General features: G+C 35.1%; 2 protein-coding genes across 2 annotated transcripts; both read right to left on the bottom strand.

The window, feature by feature from the left end:
- Positions 1 to 9,810: 9,810 nt before the first annotated feature.
- On the bottom strand, positions 9,811 to 12,242 carry LOC128030107 (apolipoprotein C-II). The gene is made up of 4 exons (XM_052617601.1): positions 12,150 to 12,242; positions 11,556 to 11,618; positions 11,233 to 11,389; positions 9,811 to 10,242 (listed from the first exon to the last, which is right to left on the bottom strand). The coding sequence occupies exons 2-4, from the start codon at positions 11,602 to 11,604 to the stop codon at positions 10,146 to 10,148; spliced, it is 303 nt and encodes a 100-aa protein (XP_052473561.1). The 5' UTR covers positions 11,605 to 11,618; positions 12,150 to 12,242; the 3' UTR covers positions 9,811 to 10,145.
- Positions 12,243 to 20,457: 8,215 nt separating this feature from the next.
- Positions 20,458 to 22,049, bottom strand: LOC128030035 (apolipoprotein C-I). The gene is made up of 4 exons (XM_052617503.1): positions 21,913 to 22,049; positions 21,234 to 21,302; positions 20,966 to 21,104; positions 20,458 to 20,779 (listed from the first exon to the last, which is right to left on the bottom strand). The coding sequence occupies exons 1-4, from the start codon at positions 22,004 to 22,006 to the stop codon at positions 20,719 to 20,721; spliced, it is 363 nt and encodes a 120-aa protein (XP_052473463.1). The 5' UTR covers positions 22,007 to 22,049; the 3' UTR covers positions 20,458 to 20,718.
- Positions 22,050 to 22,527: the final 478 nt, after the last annotated feature.

Consider the following 22,527-nt stretch of genomic DNA (forward strand, 5'->3'; position numbering starts at 1 on the left):
CTGACTCTTGTTTTGTATGTAGAATTGCTTTAGGCCTCAGGTAATTTCATAATTTAAATGGCTAAACCAAATAAGCATGTTAAACATGGTTACTCGCTCTCTTAACATTCATCTTGAATGTCCCTTTGGGGCTTCAGTGTTTGTTCTATACTTCTGATGACACTTCTGATTTAAAAGGCATTCATCTGTTGGAACCGTCAGGTAAGTGCATGGCTATATCATGTAAGATCTTGATGCGAAACCCCCTTAAGGTATTTCTACATGTAAAGACAGTATTATCTTTGAGGACAGATCGCTTCTGATTGAATGACATTTAAGTATGATCATAACATTAAGTAATCTGATTTTGGTTATTTCATTTTTGTGAGAGTGAACCGTCGTACTGAGTGATATTCTGATATAGGAAACTTGCTGTTGATTTTCTTTTTAAAATTGGGGTTTATTTGTGAGTATGTCATTAATGCTGTAGAGCAAAATGTGAAAGTCTCGAATTTCAGCAATGTCAACCACAAAGATTAAATTACTTTTAAATAATAATAATAATAAAAAGAAAGACCTAAAGGAACCTCACAAGGATGTGGAGATAGAGTATTTACTCCACAGCCTCCCTTATCGTTGCCCGGCCTGCTGGGTGTCAGTCAAGTTGGTGAAATTGCTCCTGTTTTGAAATTTGTATGTAAGGGGATCATTTTAAAAATACATAGCCCAGGCTAGGCAGCCAGATACACCCTCAGGTGCGATTAACATTATTTGTTTGCACTGTCAACATGAGTTTGAGGAATGAGACAGATGTTAAGAAGCATGTGTGGATCCCTCTTAAATCATTGATTCTGACAGTCCAGTCACTAACAGGAGATCATTCAGCTGTCAGACCAACACAGGAACAAATGCATGTTCATGCAGTTTGACACTGAGATGAAAATGAGGACAGAAAATGGAAATTGAAATCATAATTGTTTCAGATAATAGAAGACATTTAATATGAAGGGGAAAATGTTACAATAGGTTGCAGCTGGACAAGCTTCTGTAGAGGTTTGTAGATATTCTTATGAGGAGAATTAGGAAGGATTTTTAGAGAATGATATGAATAGTAACTGTTGTGTGTGAATCAGATGCTCTCAAGCATATTGATATGCATTTATATTTGGTAAATGGAGAGACACTTATGTCTGGATCTATTCCATTGATTTAATGATGATTCTCCCTCATCAAAGCAAGTGGCTCTCCATCTTTTCCCAATACTGATCCACCCTTTACTTCTTGTTAGTATATGAGTAAGTGATTAAGATAGAGAGAGATACTGCTATATAAATATATATTTATAAATGAATAAGCTGTCTTGTTTTGCACGCAACTGTTTATTTGAAGGGGGTAGCCATGTTAAAATCACATGACCAACAGATTACTGACTTTATCTCATTAACAGGCCAGTTATTGGAAACTCACAAGAGTGAATGTTGATACTATTACTGCAATTTCGTCGTAACTGAAGTATAAGTCCAAAAGTGCACCTTTAAAGTTGATGTGTGTCATTTCTGTGACGCCAGGGCATCTGCGGACAGACAAGAAGCAGCAAGGCATGGTGAGCGATAAACAATATGTGCAGGAGTTACTGTGAAACTGAGGGCAGCTGTACGATCTGCCTTGACGTGCCATCAGTCAGAGCTGTCCTGCTGCTAGATCAGCACAGGTGTCATAAAACACAGTGCTTGGCATAACAGAGAGCGAGAGAAAAGTCTATTACTGAGTAAACATTTGTATTTTTCTGACAAGGTCATTTTCTTGTAAAAAAGAAAAGAAAAATAAATACAGTCCTTCTAGACAAAGAACATCAAGATGCAAGTATCATGATTAAAAGTGCTTTCCACACACTACAGTATGTTCTCACAAGCTTTCATACCCTTCCACTGACTCATACTCAAATGCTTACAATCCTTTTCTGTGTTCAGAGGGAGTTATGGGGCTTGATTTAATGGGGATCACTCGTAGAAACTCCTAATTGCGCACCTGTGTCTGTGTGTGCACATTATATGTTACATGTACACTCAATTTGCTCTTTAATGATGCAGTGAACGTGACCTCCTCGGGTTGTCATTATCCTCACCCCTCCATTAAAGCTGCTGTGTTCGAATGTTATCAAACCAGCCTTGAAGCATAGCAAATTATCTCGCTTTGCTACTTAAATTTAGATTTTATTTTTAATTAGCCGCTTTTGTGATGAATTTATTCAGTTTTAATTAGATTCGGTGACTGGTGAGAATTGTTTTCAGTGAAACCAGAACCAGCAGACAGAATGTGGGCGTGTGGCGTGGTGTTATGGTTGTCAGCCTTTGGGAGGGAATTTCGCATGCTTTATAGGAGAGATAGCAGAAAAGCCTTGACATTACTCACATAGCTGAGCCCTCTCTGTTTATCACCACTACTCATGCACTTCTCAGTTCACCGCGAAGCTCTTGGGATGCCCTGTCTGTCTCTCGAGGGTGTATGTTGTGTGTGTTCCTTCCATATTTCTTCCTGAAGGACAACACATTAAAGGAAGATTTGTTGTAGGATATCTCTACTTCCATTAAAGAATATGTGTAGGATACTTTTGTGCAAATATTGGGTTATTTTTAAGCCGTGGGAGTGTGAATGAATGAATCAGTGTGTGTTTTTCTATATCCTCTTGTTTAGTTTGCAGACCCTTGTAGTGCCTGTTACAGCTCTGATTAACTTCTTTTTCCTCCTTCTTCACTGAGACTAATGGTAAACCTCTGAATAGTGCTTCTGAATATTTTTCCTAGAACAAGGAACAGGATATAAATAGCAATTAGTCAACATTCTTTTTATCCCAGTGGGTTTACAATACGCATTGCAAAGGCAATCCCTCTGGAGCAACTAGTGGTTAAGTGGTTTACTTTAGAGCTTGATAATGATGTCTTCTCAGCCTCAGGTCAACCGAACACTGGCATTTACATCCATCTCACCATTTACACATGGTATTATTGTTTCCTGGAACTCACAACATCAGCTGTAGTTATGTATGCAAGGGTCAGAGGTCAAGGAATGGATGGTTGGCCCCTGCTGGTAAATCCTGCAACTATACTATCTGTCTCTAAATCATATTTCTCCTTTAAAAACAGAAGCTAAAAATCCAAACAATAAAGTGGCAAACTGACAGCTGCATTCTGACTTCACATTGCCTAATGCAAATATGAAATCTGTATTTTATTTGCATTAGGCAATGTGAAGTCAGAATGCAGCTGTCAGTTTTGGCACAAGATATAAATTCTTAAATGCCAGTTTGGCAAATAGCAGTATTGAAATCTGTAACAAATGATCCGTTTAAAGATATCTGAACATCTTTGTTCATTTCAAGTATGTGCGTCTTGTCACTCGGGTTGTGTTCCACCCCAGGGTTCTGTAATAATGCCATAAAGAGTGCTTTTAAGGTCTGAATTCCTGTAAGTGCTGTTATATAATCAGCTGATGACAAGTATTGTTTCTTGTTTTGTTTTGTTATGTTAAGTCGCTAGAAAATATTCTGGGTATTTTTTGTTGTTGTAAAAAGCGTGTGACCGTTTTTTGTATGTCCTCTGGCTACAAGTTCCCTATTGCATTCTTTCATGGTGTGTACCAGACAAACACACACAGATGTGTGTGCACACATCTTTTTCTGTGATTAGCACTCATTTACTGGCAATTTTTCAAATAAATTGAAGATGAAAACTGTTTTATTTGCACTCAAAATGTGAAAACCTGCCAACACTTTCTGGTGCTTTTGGTACAATATGTGGTAACATGGTGTCTGTTAAATTGGTGATAGATAGTGTCTGTGGCGGGAGGAGGCAGAGTGCTACTGTCATAGTGGGTGATTTGAGATGTGAGGCCTCTGTTTTCATTAAAGGTCCTATTTGGTAAAACCTTTTGATCTCTCTGGGTCCTCTACCAGCAAAAAGCCAATTCATTGCAAAAGCCGCATGACTGAGTAGTTTAAGTTTCCACTTAAATTAATCCACAGATTGGTCATGCATTTTTCTTATATTGTGAATTTTTGGAATTATAATATAGTCTGAAAAGCTCTAAATAATAATAATAATAATAATAATAATGAGGCTATATGAAAATATTAAATGATTAAAAAAATCCTGTTTTGATTACTCTTTATAGTTTTCATTTAAGAAAATAAGTGTTTGTATTCACTCTTATTTATTATAATTTAGTAATTCTGTTTTTTTATTTACAATAATTTAAATTCTATTGTAAGCTTTAGTATTTTTGTGATGTGCCCTTGTTATTTGTAGTACTTTTTGTATTTTAAAATGTTTCTATTTTGTGTTATTTTTATTAGTTTAAGTAATTTAGTACATATAACAATTTAGTCAATATAACATAGTCACCATAACATCTTATTTCTCTCTTCTTTACTTTTTTCTCTTTCTTTCTTTCTTTCTTTGCTTCATATGGTATTTCAGTCTGTGCGTTGCTTAAAGACTCAACGTTTTTTTCATTAGCAAAAAGAAATGCATGAACTGCCAGCCAAGTTTCGTCTAAAATGTTACTCAAAATTAATTGCTTTAAAATTATACAATTGATGTATAAAATCAAAATAACCTAAAATTGTAGGAAAATAGAACATAAAAATGAAAAGAAAAAGGACATTTCAGTTTAGTTTACAAGCACTAAAGACCACCCAGACCTCTTACTAGATAATTCATTCAGTATTAAAAGCCCTTCAATGAAACCATTAGAAGAGAGAATCAGCACTCACTTAACGGCTCGGGGAAACAATGGAGGAGGGAGGAGAGCATGGAGCAAACAACCACACAAGCACATGATAAACAGAGAGCTGGGTAGACAGTCACTGCAATGCAATAGAGGGCTACAGAATCCAGATCTATTATACTCTAGTCACAGTTGCAACCGTTTAACTTACTGTAACATATCTAAAGTGAAGCATATGTGTAATTAGAAAGGGAGAATACAAATACTGTACTGTAGACAATTTAGGGGAAACGAGAGAAGAAGAGCAGATGGAGATAGACGGTAAAGGGAGATAAAAAAGCATTTAGATACAGCAGAATGTTTTATGGAGAGTATTTATGCACTCTTTTAGTCTGACATGGCAAAGACAAATTAAAAGAAAAGACCGTTTATACTGAAGAAGCATTTGCTGTTCATGAAAATCACCTTCTCTCTGTAAGAAATCTGTTGCTAATTTGTTTCAGTTTATTTTTAAAGACAAAATAGCAGAGGTGTTGCAGTTGGATAGAGAAAGATGAATGTAAAAAAAAAAAAGTATAAGAAAACATGCAACGTGCGGGTTCTGTTGAATGATGTCCAGCAGGGGAGTGTGTGTCCTGGTACAGTGTAACTGCTTTCTGTCTCTATCTTAGCATCAAATTCAGACAAGGAACATCAGTCAATGTGTTCAATAACCGGAGTGGTTAAAAAGCAAGTGCACTGGTTTCTGTGTAAATTATTATAAATGACAGACATTATGTTTTTTACAGAATGTAGGTATATTATGTAGGTATAGAGTTATTTTTTCTTGCCCCACTGACATTTATTTATTTATTTATTTAAGTATGAACCAAATAAGATTTTTTTGCATTTAATTGTATATTTATAAATTTTAAATTAAAATAAATTACATTTAAATAAAATGTATGCATTTAGCAGACGTTTTTATCCAAAGTAGATAAACCAAAAATACAAAATATTAAAAGTAATAAAATAAAAAATAAAAACAATAAATAAAAATAAGAAAGTAAATATTTGCAGGGTATTTGGCTGTTAAAACATACACCTTTTAAAAGACAAATGAGGGGAAAAGAGAGAGAAGGCCATGAGGGATCTGTTGGGATGGGTGATGGGTGGAGAAGAATGAGGTGAGAGTAGTGAGAGAAAGAGAGCAAGAGAGATAGATGACAGTGAAGAAAACGCAGATGGTGGAGTTTTGGTAGAAGTATTAATGAACACAGCTGTCACTTCTCTCTCTCTCTGTGTGTGTGTGTGTAATGGAGATGTGCTTGAATTTTAGAAGTGTCCCTTCTAAAATGCGAATTTGAAATTCCTCTATATCAGTTTTCCTCTTGTTTTTGTCTTATCAATTCGTGAGATAAAGAATTCAAGAATTCAGGGTTTGGCCACTGAGCACCTGCTGGTAGATGTGAGAACTTCAACATCTTCTTCATTGACTGCCATTCAGAATTATTTCATTATATTAACCTATATTAGATTGTAATACCGGTAACTTTATTTATTTATTTGCTGTCTTTTACATGAGTGAAATGGATTTATATTTTGATCTATCTGCTTTGACATTACAGTTCAGGACAATCACTAGTGAAATGTTAGGGATTGTGCACATTCTTGTGGTGCCATCAGCCAAACACTAGTGCTATGGCTCCATAGTAATAAGTCACATGCATTTACTGCTTAGACGATTACCTTAAACAACTGCATGAGGAACTGAACGTCCATCACATGGCAGATTTCAAATCACATACTTTGGTCGTCCTGCACCAGCCAATCAATTACCATGAATAACAATATTAAAAAACAGTGCCCCGTGGTTTTCAATCAGGGTTCTCAGCAAACATCCAAGGAGACATTTAGACAACATTTAGATAAAATATGACAAAATTAGGATAAATCACTCAAAAAGGAAACTGATGTCATGATTTATTCACCCTCATGTTGTTCAAAACCTGTATGCATTTCTTTCTTCTTTGGAAGAAAAAAAGAAGAAAATTCATAGAATGTTGGTAATAGCTTTGGTTCCCACTGAATACCATTGTATGAAAATGTTTGGTTACCAATGTTCTTCAAAATATCTTCATTTTTGTTCAGCAGAGGAAAGAAATGCAGGATTTGAACAACATGAGGGTGAATAAATCATGACATAAGTTTCCTGACTTATGTTACATGACATTAGTCAGTCAATTATTTTTAATTGTTGAAAAACATCTGATCTAGACCTGGACTATTCATGTAAATGAATAAAATATTTACACTGTATTTGTATGATTAATATATTATAAACATGAATACAATTTGTATAGTTATGCCAAGCTCTAAATTATCAAATCTGGTAGAAACTGTAAAATATATATTTTTAAAACCACTGTTAATAAAATCTTAAAATAATAATATACATCCACTGCCATCTAGTGCTGATAACGGAAACAGCAAATATTTCAATTCGGTCTCTAAGAAAAAGAGAGGGATTGAGGAAGAGAGAAAGAGGGAGAGGTGCGTAAGAACATATCTGTAATTTTCACAATGCATCTGAAATGTTCATATAGTGAATATGAAAAAAGTAGTGTAACTAAATCTGAATATAATACTTTATTTCTGTTAGCCAAGCACAGTATATTCATGTTACCTGTCAGACATAAGCACACATACAGTAAATGTATTATCAGGGTCTTAGTTATTGTGCTGGGCACCTGTTTGAACCCTGGGGTGAACCCTAAGTATCATAGTCTACTGCCATCACAGTCATCGCCTGCTATGTGTTGCCCTCTGTGCTCAAGCCAGTCTTCCCTATGCATCACTGTGACCTGGGGTCTGGAATCAGACACAGAGCAGCCATTAAAGAGTTTTTACCATCTGGACAGAAAGTGAGGTTAAGTTAGTAATAAATGTCACATGGACTGTTTTCATATTTCAAGTGTGTGTGCCTACATTTGTGACGAGTGGGGCAGGGCCAAGAGCCATATGAGCGGAGCAAGGTCGATGGAGTTAACTCATCAAAAAGATTAGGTAGTGTTTATAACTAGCTGTAGTCAATTCAAGTCACATTTATTTATACAGGGCTTTTAACAATACAGATTGTAACAAATCAACTGAATGGCATTAAATAGGAAAATTGTGTGTCAATAATGCAAAAAAAATCAGTTCATCATTGAATTCAGTGATGTCATCATCCAGCTCAATTCAGTCTAAATAGTATATTTCAGATCTTTCTGGATCTGGTGTAGATGCCATTCTTCTAACAGTGTATCAAGTACATCATGTGTTATGTTCCTGGTTAGCCTAAAAATCCTGAAGAAGGATTTGAATATTAGAAGCGTACTAGTGTGTTATGGTTAAGCCAGGTTAAAGAGATGGATAACATTTGATTGTGCATATCAGAATATTTTAAATGGTCTTTGCTAACTTTCTTACATAATTTATTCAATGTTTGAATAACCGTGGAAATTTAATAATCAATCGGCCTAATGTTTTTATTAAATTGCAATCACGTTAATTAGCCTACTGTTTCCTTTGTATTAAAAAACTAAGGACTTTAAGCATCAACAGCTGATGGAAAAGCAACGGCGATCTGACAAGCTTTGCCGTAGCCAAAGAGTGCAATACATATTGGTACTTGCCTTAAAAAGACAGGTTTATGATGAATAACACAACTGTATTTTGATATCATAATTGTGGTAATGATACTGACAGGAGGTCTGAAATCAGTCAAATCTTAGTAGAAAGTATGGATGATAGTTTACTGCATTTTCAAGGTGGCAGGTGGCTAATCAGGAAGGTTGTTGGTTTGAATCCCTGTCAGAACGCTTTTCTTCTGAATTCAGCTGTTGCCCTCGAGCAAAGGTACACTGCCTGCTGTGTGCCAATGCCAACCACTTTCTCTCTGCTCCAGCTTTGTTTGTGCAAACCTGGTGACTATTAATATTTAAACCTAAAATAAGTCTGTATATATAGAGAGCCAGTGTTTCATATGGAGTGTCTGGGACTGTCTGGAACCTCCACGGTTTATGTCCAGATATGTGACTGTATATTGTTGTGTAAGCTTTACAAATTTAAAACATGACAGTCTAAATTATTGTAATGATGCTTGATAGTAAAAATTATTTCCACAAAAATATTGAGCAGACATGAAGCAACAAACCAACATATTAAGATTTCTGAAGGATCATGCAACCCTGAACTGGCTGCTAAAATCTAAATCAGAGGAATTATTTGCATTTTTAAATATTTTTAATTGTTTTAAATTCATATAATGTTTCAGAAATGTTTTATCAAATAAATGCAGCCTTGTCTTGATGATGATTAGAGAGCTTTCAAATGGTACTGACACATCTTGTTGAGGCATTTATTATACTTTATAATGTTCTGTGAATTAACCATAAATAAATAAATAGCAATAATTCTCAGTCTTGAATACCTCTTTTTTTGTTCTCTATGTGGATGGGTGCATGAGGAATGTTTTGCTGTTTCGTTTCCAGCATAGTTAAAGGTAAAAAAAAAGGTTAATCTGATGTTGCATAATCATTATTTATTATAGCTTACCTGTTTCAACAATGTCTGATGCCAGATGACTAATGGACAGACCTATTTTGTGTTGTTATTTTTTCTTCTTCTATGATTTATTAAATCAAGAACATCAGCTCATGATACTAAAAGGTCATTTGATTAAAAAAGCGTATTAAACTGAAATTCCTCAATTAGTCAGTCGTGACACATTGTACTTATTAACTGATTAACCAATGTCCTTCTCCTCAGAGAGAGAGAGAGAGAGAGAGAGAGAGAGAGAGAGAGAGAGAGAGAGAGAGAGAGAGAGAGAGAGAGAGAGAGAGAATGTTTTTATTCAGTTGAAAGACCTAATGTAGATTTGCTAATAACCGTTTTGATCCCTCTAAAAAGGATTATATTTGCAGATGCCATGGAAATTAATTCTTAATTTGTAATTCTTATTGGCAGTGTTCAAACTTAGATATTTTGTAGCACTTAACTTTCCAGATTATTGGTATTTAGAGGTTCTATATTTTAGATCAGTTATCTGGTTTTGCTTATGTAAAGGCTTACAAGAAAAGAAAACAACTTTATCTTATTTTATTTGCAATTCATTAATGCTCATAGAGGGTGCCAGGTAACAGTCAACAGCAAAGGGTCTCTGATCTTCATCCAAAAACAGATTGTTTGGAGCATTATACCTGATTTTACTCCAGAATGTCACATCATATTTATCCACTGATGTTTTTCAGTATTTTGACAGAGCAAAGGTAGCAGGCCATTGGAAGACAAGAGTTCAACAGGCATGTTTTCACCTCGTGCCGTCACCTTGTGGGAGACATATGATTGTGGTTCAAGTGTGGTGACGGACTCAGGACCAGAAAGAGATGGAGTCTTGTTGAGGTGTGATACTCTGTGATTTAGGGGCTGTCTTGAGGGTACAAAATGTGGTATAGCTGGTCGTTGAAGATGCCAGCGTAGGTGCTGACAGCTTGAACTGTGTCTGCATACAGGTTCCTTGATGAGGGACGGAAAGGCAAAATGTCAGAACAAAATGGACCACGAGTCATCATTTTCAAGACCTTGATTAGATTTGTTTACTTAAAAATGACAATTTGCTAAAATGTACTCACCCTTAGGACATCCGAGATGTAGATGCGTTTGTTTCTTCTTTGGAACAGATTTGGAGACATTTAGCATTACGTCACTTGCTCATAATGGATCCTCAGTAGTGAATGGGTGCTGTCAGAATGGGAGTTCAAAAAGCTGGTAAGAAACACCCAAATAATCCACAAACAATCAAAACTACTCCAGTCCAGAAATTAACATCTTGTGTAGTGAAAAAGCTGTGCACTTCGCTTCGCTTCTGGCCAAAAAAGTCCATAATCCATTTTTCTTCCAGTGAAAAATTCAATTTCCTGTTGTCCTCTCACATTAAAATCCATTATTAATATTCTGGACTGTTTTTGCTTTTAAACTCTACTTGATCTGTCCATATTTCTCTCCTAATTCAGACGAAATGACTTTTTCACTGAAGAAAGCAATATTATGAATAGAGGACTCTTATTTTAGCCGGAAGCAATGGTTTGAAGTGTAAAAATACCTTGATCTTTATTATAAACACTTCTTACAAACACATAGCTTTTCACTACACAAGACACCAATTGATGGACAGGATTTGTGAAGATTGTGGATTATTATTATGTTTTTATTAGCCTTTTTGTCTCTCATTCTGACGGCACCCATTCACTGCAGAGGATGTGTGAGCAAGGGATATATTTATATATTTCTCCAAATCTCTTCTGATAAATAAATAAACTTGTCTACTTCTTGGATGGCCTGAGTGTGAGTATATTTTCAGTAAATTTTCATTATTGGATGAAATATTTTAAAATCTCATCATTGCCCATATATTGTAATAGGAAGCTATACATGTGCCTGTGTCTAAAAGCCCAGAAGGGAATGTTTGTAAGTACGGACTAAGGTAATGAATAAAATTAGATTTACTTGGCTTTCTCGTACGGTTTGTACCCCTTGATGGTCTCTACATAGCCGCTGGCAGTGTCAATACTCTGGTCATAGTAGGACTTAAGTGTGTCCACCACAGTGGCAATGGTTCCCTTCTCCTCCTCAACCTGCCTGGGCACGCGGAAGCTCTCTGCTCCTGCGGGGGCAAGCCAATGTTTGAGGGAGTGAGATGAGTTTAAAAACAAAAAAAATCTTTCTTTATTTTCATGTTTCACTGTCATTTTATGTTACTTCATTAGCAGCAAGGAATATATAATAAAAATTCTAAGTATGTTAGTGAATGTGTGTCTGTCTGTACGTACCCAGAGCAAGGACAGCAATGACAAATGTGATAACCAGTAGCTTGTTCATAATGACTGGTATCTCTGAGTGATTTAATAAAACACAGTCAGATTACAGCAATACAAGTGTGAGATTATCAGTGTGAACACAAGAAGGCATTATTTTATTTCTAGTGCATGCAGTCACTTCTTAAGTAATCATCAGTCTATAAAAAGCATGGACTGTATTTGCTGTTACACTAGATTATGCTTTTAATTTATGAAGCACTTTTAATGGCATAAAAACAATTTTAGATTTATTAATTTAAATGATAATTAGTTTTCTTTGTTTTTGTAAGACCCTTACCATTTGGTCATTTAATAAAGGTAGTGAAAAAAATCATAATGCATAAGAAAGCGGTATGTATTTTTATTGTATTATATTTGCAATAACACTGAGGCTTCAAAAGATACTTAATGCAGCAATATTATCTGTACAGTCCTCTATACAGACTTCATGTGCATTTTAGGAATTCAGCAGGATTATGGATTCATAGGTGCTAAACAGTAAAAAATCCTAAAATCTGTTGTAATATCTGAACATTTTTATAAGAGGGAAAATATGGCTGTACTCACAGGTTTTCCTCTGTGGACGGGTTAGCGTCAAAAACTCTTTGGTTTATCTTATATATAGGTACAGATTTATTGACCAGATAACTCAAGTGCCAAAGTGCAATTGACTCAGATAAATGTTATGTGTGTGTGGGGTTGGGGGGGGGGGGGGGTGGCTGTGCTTTTTTCTGGAGTTTGATGTTAGATAAGAAAACTAAAATGAGATTACCTGTTAAATAGATATTGCTCTTCACACAAATGGACATACTGATTGATCACATTAAACAAGCTCACTGACTTTGATCAGCTGATCAGTCGGAGCTTTTAATGTGATAATACACTATAGAGTCTTTTATATTCTTCAAACATATCAGTTTGTTGGAAAATATGAAAATATTTATCATTATACATTTTTATAAAAAATGGTGACACTATTGTCTTCTGTAGAGCTGCTTTATAGCTTAATCAAATACATTTTATAACTGATGAACGTTACACAATTATTGAACTGGTCTGGATCAACACTGAACTCACTCAATGCTGATTAATGACTCTGTGGCATTATAGAGCTGCTTTACAGTAGAGTTATACAATTTTCAATAAATGAATAAGCTTGCAATATTGATGTTATTTACATTTACTTTTATCCCAACAGATACTTGCAGATACTTTTACGGATCATTTTATGCATAGCAACATACAATTGAGTAAAACAATAAAGATCCAACATGAAGAAGCAAATATACACAGGAAGTGCTTGTAATACAAAGACATTGTTCAGATGCATACAAGCTAGAAAGAGAAGGATTAAAGAAAAAGAAAGCAACATTTTTATTATTTAGAAAAAAAAAAAACTAAAACAATTGTCCAGTGTTAAGGAAGAGGAAACTGTATGACACTTTGCCTGAGGATTCAGAATTGAGTCAATGATAGAAAAGAGAACCTTCAATTTATGCCAATTTTGAATTATAATGTCAGATAAATATTTTGTTTTAGTTTAGAAGCTGCTTTTTGAAAATTAGCCAATGCAGCCTGCAATGCTTCATAATTGATTTGAAACATGAATTTCTTCCATTTTCGTTCAGCTTATCTACAACTCTGGCGGAGGGAAAGAGTGTGGTCATTTAACCAGGACATAGGTTTGGCTTTAATTTGTTTGGATTTCAAAGGTGCAACAGATGCTAAAATACTGAGACAAGTAGAATTAAAAAGAGCAAGGTGATCATCCATGTCTAAGTTAGTCATGGGGTTCTCCAACAGATCAATAGAGTAACTTTCTTTGTATAGTTGTACAAAGTTATTTATAGTAATAGCATTAAACGTGTGACATGATCTGACAGCAACATGAGGTTTATCAAACCAAGCATGGATAGGGACAATAAAAAGAAGAGGCTTATGGTCAGAAAAGTTGTGGTCAGATACAGTCATATCAAAAACAGACAAGTTATGTGACAAAACCAGGTTAGCATATGACCCTGGATAGGCCATTCACCCATTGCAAAAGATCAAATGATTCGACCAGGTTTAAAAAATCCTTATACAAAGAATCAGATCTACAACAGATATTTAAGTAACCAAGGATCATCAGTAGATCATATTTTATATATAAAAAAAAGTTCACTTAGAAGGGCTGCAAATTCTTCAATGAAACCGTTTTGCAGGTTTAGGAGGACGATAGATCTAGGCTACCACCAGTGGATTAGGGGAATCGAATTGATAAAGATGTAATTCAAAACTGTGGAAGGAAAATGTATCTGCCAGTGGGGTAAGTAAAATACTCTTGTTTTAATAATATTTTACTTACCTCACTGTCAGATAATTTTACTTGTTTTAAGCAAAATGCACTTAATTTAGGTTTTTTTTCCCCCTTGAAAACAAGTCATCAAGTTTTCAGTGCTGGTAAGTGTGTAAGAGAGATTTTTGGAGAAGGTGTGAGGGTATTGTGTCTAGATGGAAGGTTGAAGGATGGCAGGAGAGGAGAAGTTTAGATACTGCTAATGGTTTTAATTTTGTCTGTGACGAAAATATCAAAATCATCAGCTGTTAAAGATGTGGTGGGAGGTGGTGGAGGGGGACCAAAGAGAGAACTGAATGTTTTGAAGAAATTGCATGTGTCTGTAGCGCTATTGATCATGTTGTGGAAACAACATACAGTATATTGTGGAAGATTTAGCAGTATGGACTTCAACAGAGAAAGATGAATGCAAAGGCTGATATATACTCAGGTCCGATAGATCTTTGAATTGTGGTATTTTCTATCTGCTGCCCTGAGTTTGGATCAATGTTCTCAAAGAACACTGGATAGCCAGAGGTTAGAATGGGAGGAGAGAGGACATTTATTGTCTAGACAAGAATTTTAAGTGGGACATAAAGTATTAGTTGCTGGATTCACATCCAGTGATGAGAAATGGGTGGTTAAGCAAGAGAGGAAGAGACTGTACAGAGGAAAGATGGGAGGGTGAAAAGGAATATAGGATTCACCTAAAAGTAACCGACAGAGAGGTTGTTTGCAGACGGGTAGTAAGATGAAGGTTAAATGTAATAAATAAATGATCCGAGATGTGTAGGGGATTTACTTAAATGTTGCCTGCAATAAAATTGCATGTCCAAATTAAGTCAAGCTGGGGAAGCCTGTGGTTGGGCGTTGACTGACGATGTGGAGTTGTGTGGGATGGATGAAGTTGAACGGGCACTCGAGGTCAGACTCGGAGACACGGCGTTACAAAACTTAACTCAGAACACAAAACTCTCAACGAAAAAAGAAAAGAAACTAAAGTAAAAGAACAGGAGTAAAGTTTGACGAGACTAGGACGTGTTTCTTCTCATCGTGGCTAAGCAGCAGCAGGCGTGCAGGCCGAAGCATGCTGGAACCACGCTCAAAAAACATTAAATGTGATGACTAAAAGCATGACTAAAAGTAAAAGCTAAAAGTAGGCTAAAAGCAAAATTTGATGGTGTCCTGAGTATTTAAACTGGCCTTTTGGCCACACCTCAAATGTTGTCTTGACCAATTAGATAGTGTCTTTGGGTACCATAAATCATATGTTATCTTATCAAGCACGTGATCCGAATTTTCCCACTCTTGCATGGTATAATTTTGGACATGATTCCTAAAACAAGAATATGATACTTTTGACAAATAACTAATGGTCAGAAACGTTTCAAGCAAACAGATTAAAGTCTTTTTGAGTTCCTTTTGGTGCATCTACATCTGTAAAAGACAGTTTCTCTGCTTTTCTTTGACATGAAGATTTTCTGTGGACACCAGAGGTTAAAAAGTCCCCTTAGGAATTTTAGTCTGGTTCTTGTAGGAGGGGGAAGTCAATCCAACGATTATGGGTTTCCATGTGATGGTCAGGCTGTGCATCTCACCCCAAATTTGACAATCTGAATTGAAATGGTCAATAATTGTTCTAATGGTGTTAATGTTGAAAGCTGTTCTGTGAAAGAGTTGGTGGGTTAGTGGACTTGCTTCTGACTTGTGGCACTAGGAATTGATTTAGAACATCCTGTTGCTTTTCTGAGGAATTTGGGATCTCACGTTTCAACCATAGTCCTGATCGAATCTTTGATTTGTCTGGTTAGGGTCTGATACACTACACAAGAGAGAGACTGCGCAGCTCATTATTGGTCATTACGTAATAGTGAAATGCAATTGTGAACACTGATCTTTCAGGTTTGGAATGAACTAAATTATACTGTTAAATAAATATAATATGTTAACATAAATGTACCCATGTTTTAGTTTTTGTTTAGCTATAGGACATGCTAGTTATTCACTTTCATAGCTTGGGTTTGCGATTTACAGATGTTTTTATTTAGTTTGAGTCTTATTGTTTCTTTATGAGGCACACAAAAAATCATATAATTCACACTCTATCAATACTGGATCTTGTTTTCATGCACTGAACAGAACAGTAGGAAATACACAGATACAGTATGTACATGCAAAAAAAACTGCACCGACATGCTGGAGTTTCAGATCTGTTTTCATTACTGAAGTGATAAAAAAGCACATTTTTGCTGAGTTGAAGGAGTCAGTGGTTGATGAGCCGCAGACTCTAACCCTCATGAGGCAGGACAGTATCCAGCACTGGCTTGATGTTGGTAATTGCTTTGTCTAGATGTTCTCCAATGTAGGGTCGCAGATATTGGCCGTAAGCACCGAGAAGAGCCATGCGAGCATTGTTCACAGAAGGCTCAAGGTCATAGGCCAGACCGCTGAAAGAAGCACACAAAACATAGTAGATTTACTGACACGGGATAACTGGAATTAAGGATATTAGAATGATGGACTCAGCGATGCAGTAAGATGACTAGTTTGAGGCATCCCCTCACCTCATAATTTTGACGATACTTTGCAATCTTTGGTTTTTCCTAATTTCTTCTAAAACCTCTTTGGCTGGTCCTTCTGTTGATATGCTCTCTAGCACTGGTTGAAAGGAACTTTGGGCTTTTTCCAAAGCGTTGCTGATCCTTTTAAAGAAAACTTCCTTCAGCCCCTGATATTTCTCCACTAACTCCTTATCAGGCTCGGGCCATTGCTGTGCCCACACGCACGTCGACACTACAAGAGGAAGAAAACAGTTTTAGAATTATATAAAACAGCCATGTGGCCACCTTAAACAGCATGTTTAAACACATATATTGTGAAGTTCTTGGTTGCTATGTGTACAAAATTATAGTTTGGACCAGTTAAAGGTCTGCACAGCTGTATATGTGTTATGAGTAAATCGCTCATCCCTTTAAAGGGTTAGTTCACCCGAGAATGCATCCTAGAATCTTCTACTCACCCTCGAAGCATCCTAGGTGTATGTGACTTTCCTCTTTCAGAATAATATAATCAAAGTTATATTAACAATTGTCCTTATTCTTCCAAGCCTTTCAGTGGGGTATGAGGGTGTTTGTTGTCAACTGTTCAGAAGACGTGAAATAAAGCATCTCTCACACAGCTCCGGAGGCTGAAAAAAGGCCACCTGTAGCGAATCCATGCGTTTTTGTAAGATAAATATCCAGATTTTAAATGTAATAAACACTTTTTTCTCACTTCTGCTAACTGAAAAAAGTGTTTATTACATTTGAAATCTGGATATTTATCTTACAAAAATGCATGGATTCGCTACAGGGGGACTTTATTCAAGGGTGAGTGGAACATGGACAAATTTTCATTCTCGGGTGAACTAACCCTTTAACATGGCTTCATGCTGAGATGCCCCCTACATGTCAGTCCTTCATGTACAGGATTAATTCAAGATAAATGAGGCAGTCACCTAGTCATCTCTACGGCAAAAAGTGTATAAGTTTCACCCTATAAACAAAATGCAAATAACCTGATGACATCTGATATTTTACTTTGTTCTGTTATTTGATCACTTCAAATGAACTAAATCTACCTTAAATTTCCAGTAAGGTTATAATCTTGTATAAACTAAATATAAACTGACATGAACAGGCCTCAAGTTTTCTGTTCTAATGTTTTATTCTTTTTTCCAGTTGTGCACCAGTTAACAAAGAGAGACAGATTTTCAAGAACTAGTTTTTACCTTGGAGTGCAATAATGAGAGCAAATGTCAGCTTCATCTAGGAGAAGAAAAACAGAAATTTAAACTTTATTTGTCTGCTGAACATGCCAGTGAATGTAAATATCAAATTTTCAACACTTAAATTAATTTTCAAAATGCACAAACCAAAGATTCATCTGTTTTAATGCAGCAGTTTTAATATAGTCTTTTGCATTTGTAATTAATACTGATGCATTGTTAGTAATTTTATCATTTAATGTTAAGAGCAACATGGTGAAGACTCACTTTACCTTGTGCTAGTGAGATTCCCGTAGAGAGGAATAATGGACTGGAGTCAACTGCAGTCGTTGTGTCTGCAGTTATATTGTCTACTGTCCATTCCTATATCTGCATTACATCTTGACCAAACAAACGTCATCACACACACACACACTCAATAACTCACAGAGACACACCAGTGGACATACTGTTCCTACATGGCCACTCAAAGTCCACTGTTCCCTTTGAGTGTATTAATAAGGCATGAGGGGATACTTATGAAATCACTCATCAAGCATATTCACATGCCCTCTGTGTTTGTTAGAGCATTAAAGATGCATTTAGGATAGATGTATACACTGAACAGGTATTTCTAAAAGAAGCATAAGGTGCATTCAAGACAAGACCCCCGAATTATAATGTTCCTCATTGACAATATAAAAGCATCTACATTTTTAGGATATAGTGTAGTATATTATTATGTATATAGGTCATTAAGGTCTAATTTTGGCTGTAAAGAAATAAAAATATAAAGAAAAAGAGTGATATTATGTAATGCTAAATAATTGGCTTTTATACTGTTACTATACAGAAGCCAAAACAAATTATGCAAATAAAATATGGAAACAATTTACCTTTTTTTATTAACTATAGCTTTTTTTTTTTCCACTTGTTCATAAGCAACATTTATTTGGCTTACAGTTAATTACAGTTCATATCTTTGTCTGTTCTATAGACAGAAGTGTAGAAAAGATTCAAATAAACATATAAAATTTTTCAACCTATTCAGCACTAAATTCACTAATTGTGCTCACACAGCTGTTTCATTTTTGATTGCCAGAATCAATATTCCTTACTAGGGGTTAAGCAAAGGCTGTCCAAAGGTTGTAGAAAACTTAACAAATTGACAGAAGGAGACCCCAGTAAACTTTCCTCTTTGGAACAAAATGTATCTAATCTACAAACTGTGGACCCTTTTCTTAAATACATTCAATTAATTGTCAAATTTGTTTTGCTTCCATTCATTTTCCATATTTTTTCCATCTTCTTTTTCATCTAACTTTTTTTTCTGTTTACTTCATCCATGCATTTCAAAGATTCAACATTTTTTTTTTTTTTGAGTGACCCTATTGACCCAGGAATTGAGTTTGACACCCCTGAGCTAATTCATGGGGATAAATGTAAAATTTTATTAAAAGTATACATAGTTTTTTTTTTTTTTTTTCAGAAGGACTATCAGCAGGATTTTGAAGATTTGATAAAGTTTTTCTGAGGTTTATGTGATGAGCTTGTCTATGGTTCAGTGTTTTCTGAGAAGAATGATATCTTGCTGCAGTATTGCTGCATTTGAATCGGTTCTAAGAAGCAGCCCACACATCATTTCTGAGTATGGTGACCAGGGGTGGGGGCATATGAGCCCCATATGAGAAATTGTATTCTATATATATATATATATATATATATATATATATATATATAATGCAATAAAAAATACGGTATTGTCTTGGGAAAAACAGGATGTCTGGTCACCCTACTGAGCAGGCACTGCATGCTGTTTACTTAGATGATCAACGACAAAACAAATTTGGAGTTTGTAACAAATATTGTGTCTAATATTACTGTTTTTTCTGTATTTTTGATCAAATAAATGCAGACTTGATGAGCAGAAGAAACTTCTTTCAAAAACATTAAAAATAGTAATGTTTCCAAACTTTTGGTCTATACTCTATATATATATATATATATATATATATATATATATATATATATATATATATATATATATATATATATATATATATATATATATATATATATATATATATAGTACTGTGCAAAAGTCTTATGCGGTTAGTACTTTTTGTATTTAAATTAAATTGAATTATTTTAATATTTAAATTAAAATACTTATTTTAATATTATTTTAATATATAAGAACGGTTCCTTTTACCAGTTAGTAATAAATATAGGATGTTTCAACCTTGATCCCCTGAGGCACTGAACAGAAAAACAAATTTACCTTTGTTGCATTTAGGCCAGAAAATTCAATAGTGGGATATAATTCAAGGAAAAGGGGTCAACTTGGTTGCTGAACTGGGAAGACTGATGTTGATCATGGAAATGAACTGATAATTAACTGAGGACAAACAGTGACTTTAACCTCATGTGGTCTGATGTTAAAATCCCTTTGACCTATGATTTGCATTTAATTTACATACTGGTCTTTATATTGTACATTGATTGATCCTTTATTAATTGTTATGTTGATGCTGTGTCTTCATTTAAGTGTTTTCATATATCATTCTTTATTTAGTATTTATTTTAGAAATAAACTTCCAAACCCCGATTTAAAAATGATTTCATGTAGCATATTGTTCTCATGTAGGCTGACACAAATAATAAATATGGAATAATTCAAATATATTTATAATATGTAAATATATTTATATCAAATAATTTATATTCAAAATAGTTCAATATTCAGTTGTTGGATGGTTAATGTGAACAAATTGTAAATGCTCAGTCTTGGAAATGATGCAAAAACAAACTGGTTCTGTGTTCCATCATTTATTCTTTCGAAAAAAATCTGAATGTATATTTAGATTTTACACTTTTCCCGACAATATTTAACAGCATCCCGCAAAATTATAAACTATTTTACACAAATGACATGGAGATCATCACAGATTTTGAAGATGTACTGAACTGTAACAAATGCACCAGTTGGCACAACAGGGTCTGGGTGGTATCACATATCCCACAGTAATGACATGATTGAAGGGACGATGGGTATAAGATCATTGCTTTTCACTTTAAATAATGGATGCGGCTATCTTATCCTTCATCGCCTCAAACTGCTCAGTAAGCCAGTTCCTGCCAAGACAAAAAGATCGAATTGTATTAGAAAAGCTAACTGGCAGTTAGAAATTGAAGCAGATTCTATGCCAGTGCAAAAACAACATGAATGTCCGAACAATACATTTCATAAATATAAAAATAAAATAACATGTAATGTTAATACATTTTTAAGAAACTTGGAAAAAAATGTATTACTCTTACCTGGTTTTAATGACAAGCTCGTTCTTTTCAAGCTCTTCGAAGGTGGTCTTGGTCTTCTGCGTCAGGTCTTCTGTAAGCTCCATCACCTTGGTCTGGAATTTGGCAAATTGCTGTTCCAGTGTGGGCTCATCCTGGGCCTCTGTTTAAATGCAATTTATACATTGTTAAATCTCATCTGTTTTTATATTAAATCTAAGAAGACTACAAATTGTTGTTTAAGGATATTCAAAAGTTGTATAATGTAGAAGCTTCAGAGGGATGATTTTACCTGTGTGCACAGCAAGCACAAGCATCAGCACGGCTGCAGCCAGGTACAGTTTCATCTTTGTAATTTTTCCTGTAACATAGAGAATAAAATGCGATTAGAGAGCCAGTGATGACAGACAATTGTCATTTAGGGCAGTTGAGGGTAAAATTATTTGATGACTACATAAAAAAATAAATGTACGCCTATAGGTTACATCACACCCAGAGTGTCTAGCCAAGTGTTTCACCACTTCCCTATTAAAAACTTCATAGCAAACTGGTTGTTAAATATTTTGAAAGAAATATATTGTATATGTATCATCAAACTTATCTGATTTAACACTAAGTTTAATTACATTAAACTGCACACAATTGCACAATTATGTGTTTAAGACTTGAAGACGTCTGCTGTAATAAAAATGAAAATAAACAATAGAAATACTAAATTAAATGAGACATTATTTATTTAGTATAATTTTTTTAAGCAGGTGCTGTTCTTAAATGTTAAATACTGTACTTTACTTAACTAACAAGAATAATTCAAAGCTGCTGAATTCAGCGATGATGGCAGACAACGACACCTAGATGTCGCCAATAGGCTATGTTTAATCTATTGTTTCAGTGTAAAGCTCGCTAGATTCGCTGCGTTATTCTTTTAAAAGTTTTGGAAGGTTTTCAGGAATAAATGTAAGCTGTCATACCTTTCCTGCAGTCCTCGAGAGAATTGGGTTGAGATTGTAATGTCCCACAGATGGCTTGGCCCTTTATAGCGGTACTGAGCTGACGTATTATCATGATAAAACCACCTCTGACCTACCGAGACCTCTTGCGATCACTCTCTGTACCTCTCTGTTGATCTTCGTTCTGTTTTGTCATTTCACAAGTGGCTATAGTGAACATTAAAGGTGAGTAAACTCCGTTTCCCAGAGATTTTTTATTATTCCTGAGAAATACATAGTAATCCGTTCAGTGACATTTGAAACAACAGTAACAGTCACAAATTATTTATCTGGTACCCCGATGCCTAGTGATGGGATTTATGGCTCTTTGAGGGGATCCGGATCTTCGCGATCCGTTCCTTTCAAAGAGCCGTTCAAAAGAATGGCTCTTTTGGCTCTTTTTAAATATTTAGTCAGTTTTAAGAAGCCAGCTTGGGGGCATCTCAGTTTATCCTGGAAATAATCACTGGGAGGTATTATGAGGTGAGATTTGTAGTCAAATAATTAAAGCTCAGATATAACACACCAATATCTGAGTTTGAATTATTCTGAAATATTGATTATTACCTCATTTCTCATGTGTGGACTATATTCCAT

Source organism: Carassius gibelio, chromosome A16, assembly GCF_023724105.1.
Source record: "Carassius gibelio isolate Cgi1373 ecotype wild population from Czech Republic chromosome A16, carGib1.2-hapl.c, whole genome shotgun sequence".
NCBI classification, from domain to species: domain Eukaryota; kingdom Metazoa; phylum Chordata; class Actinopteri; order Cypriniformes; family Cyprinidae; genus Carassius; species Carassius gibelio.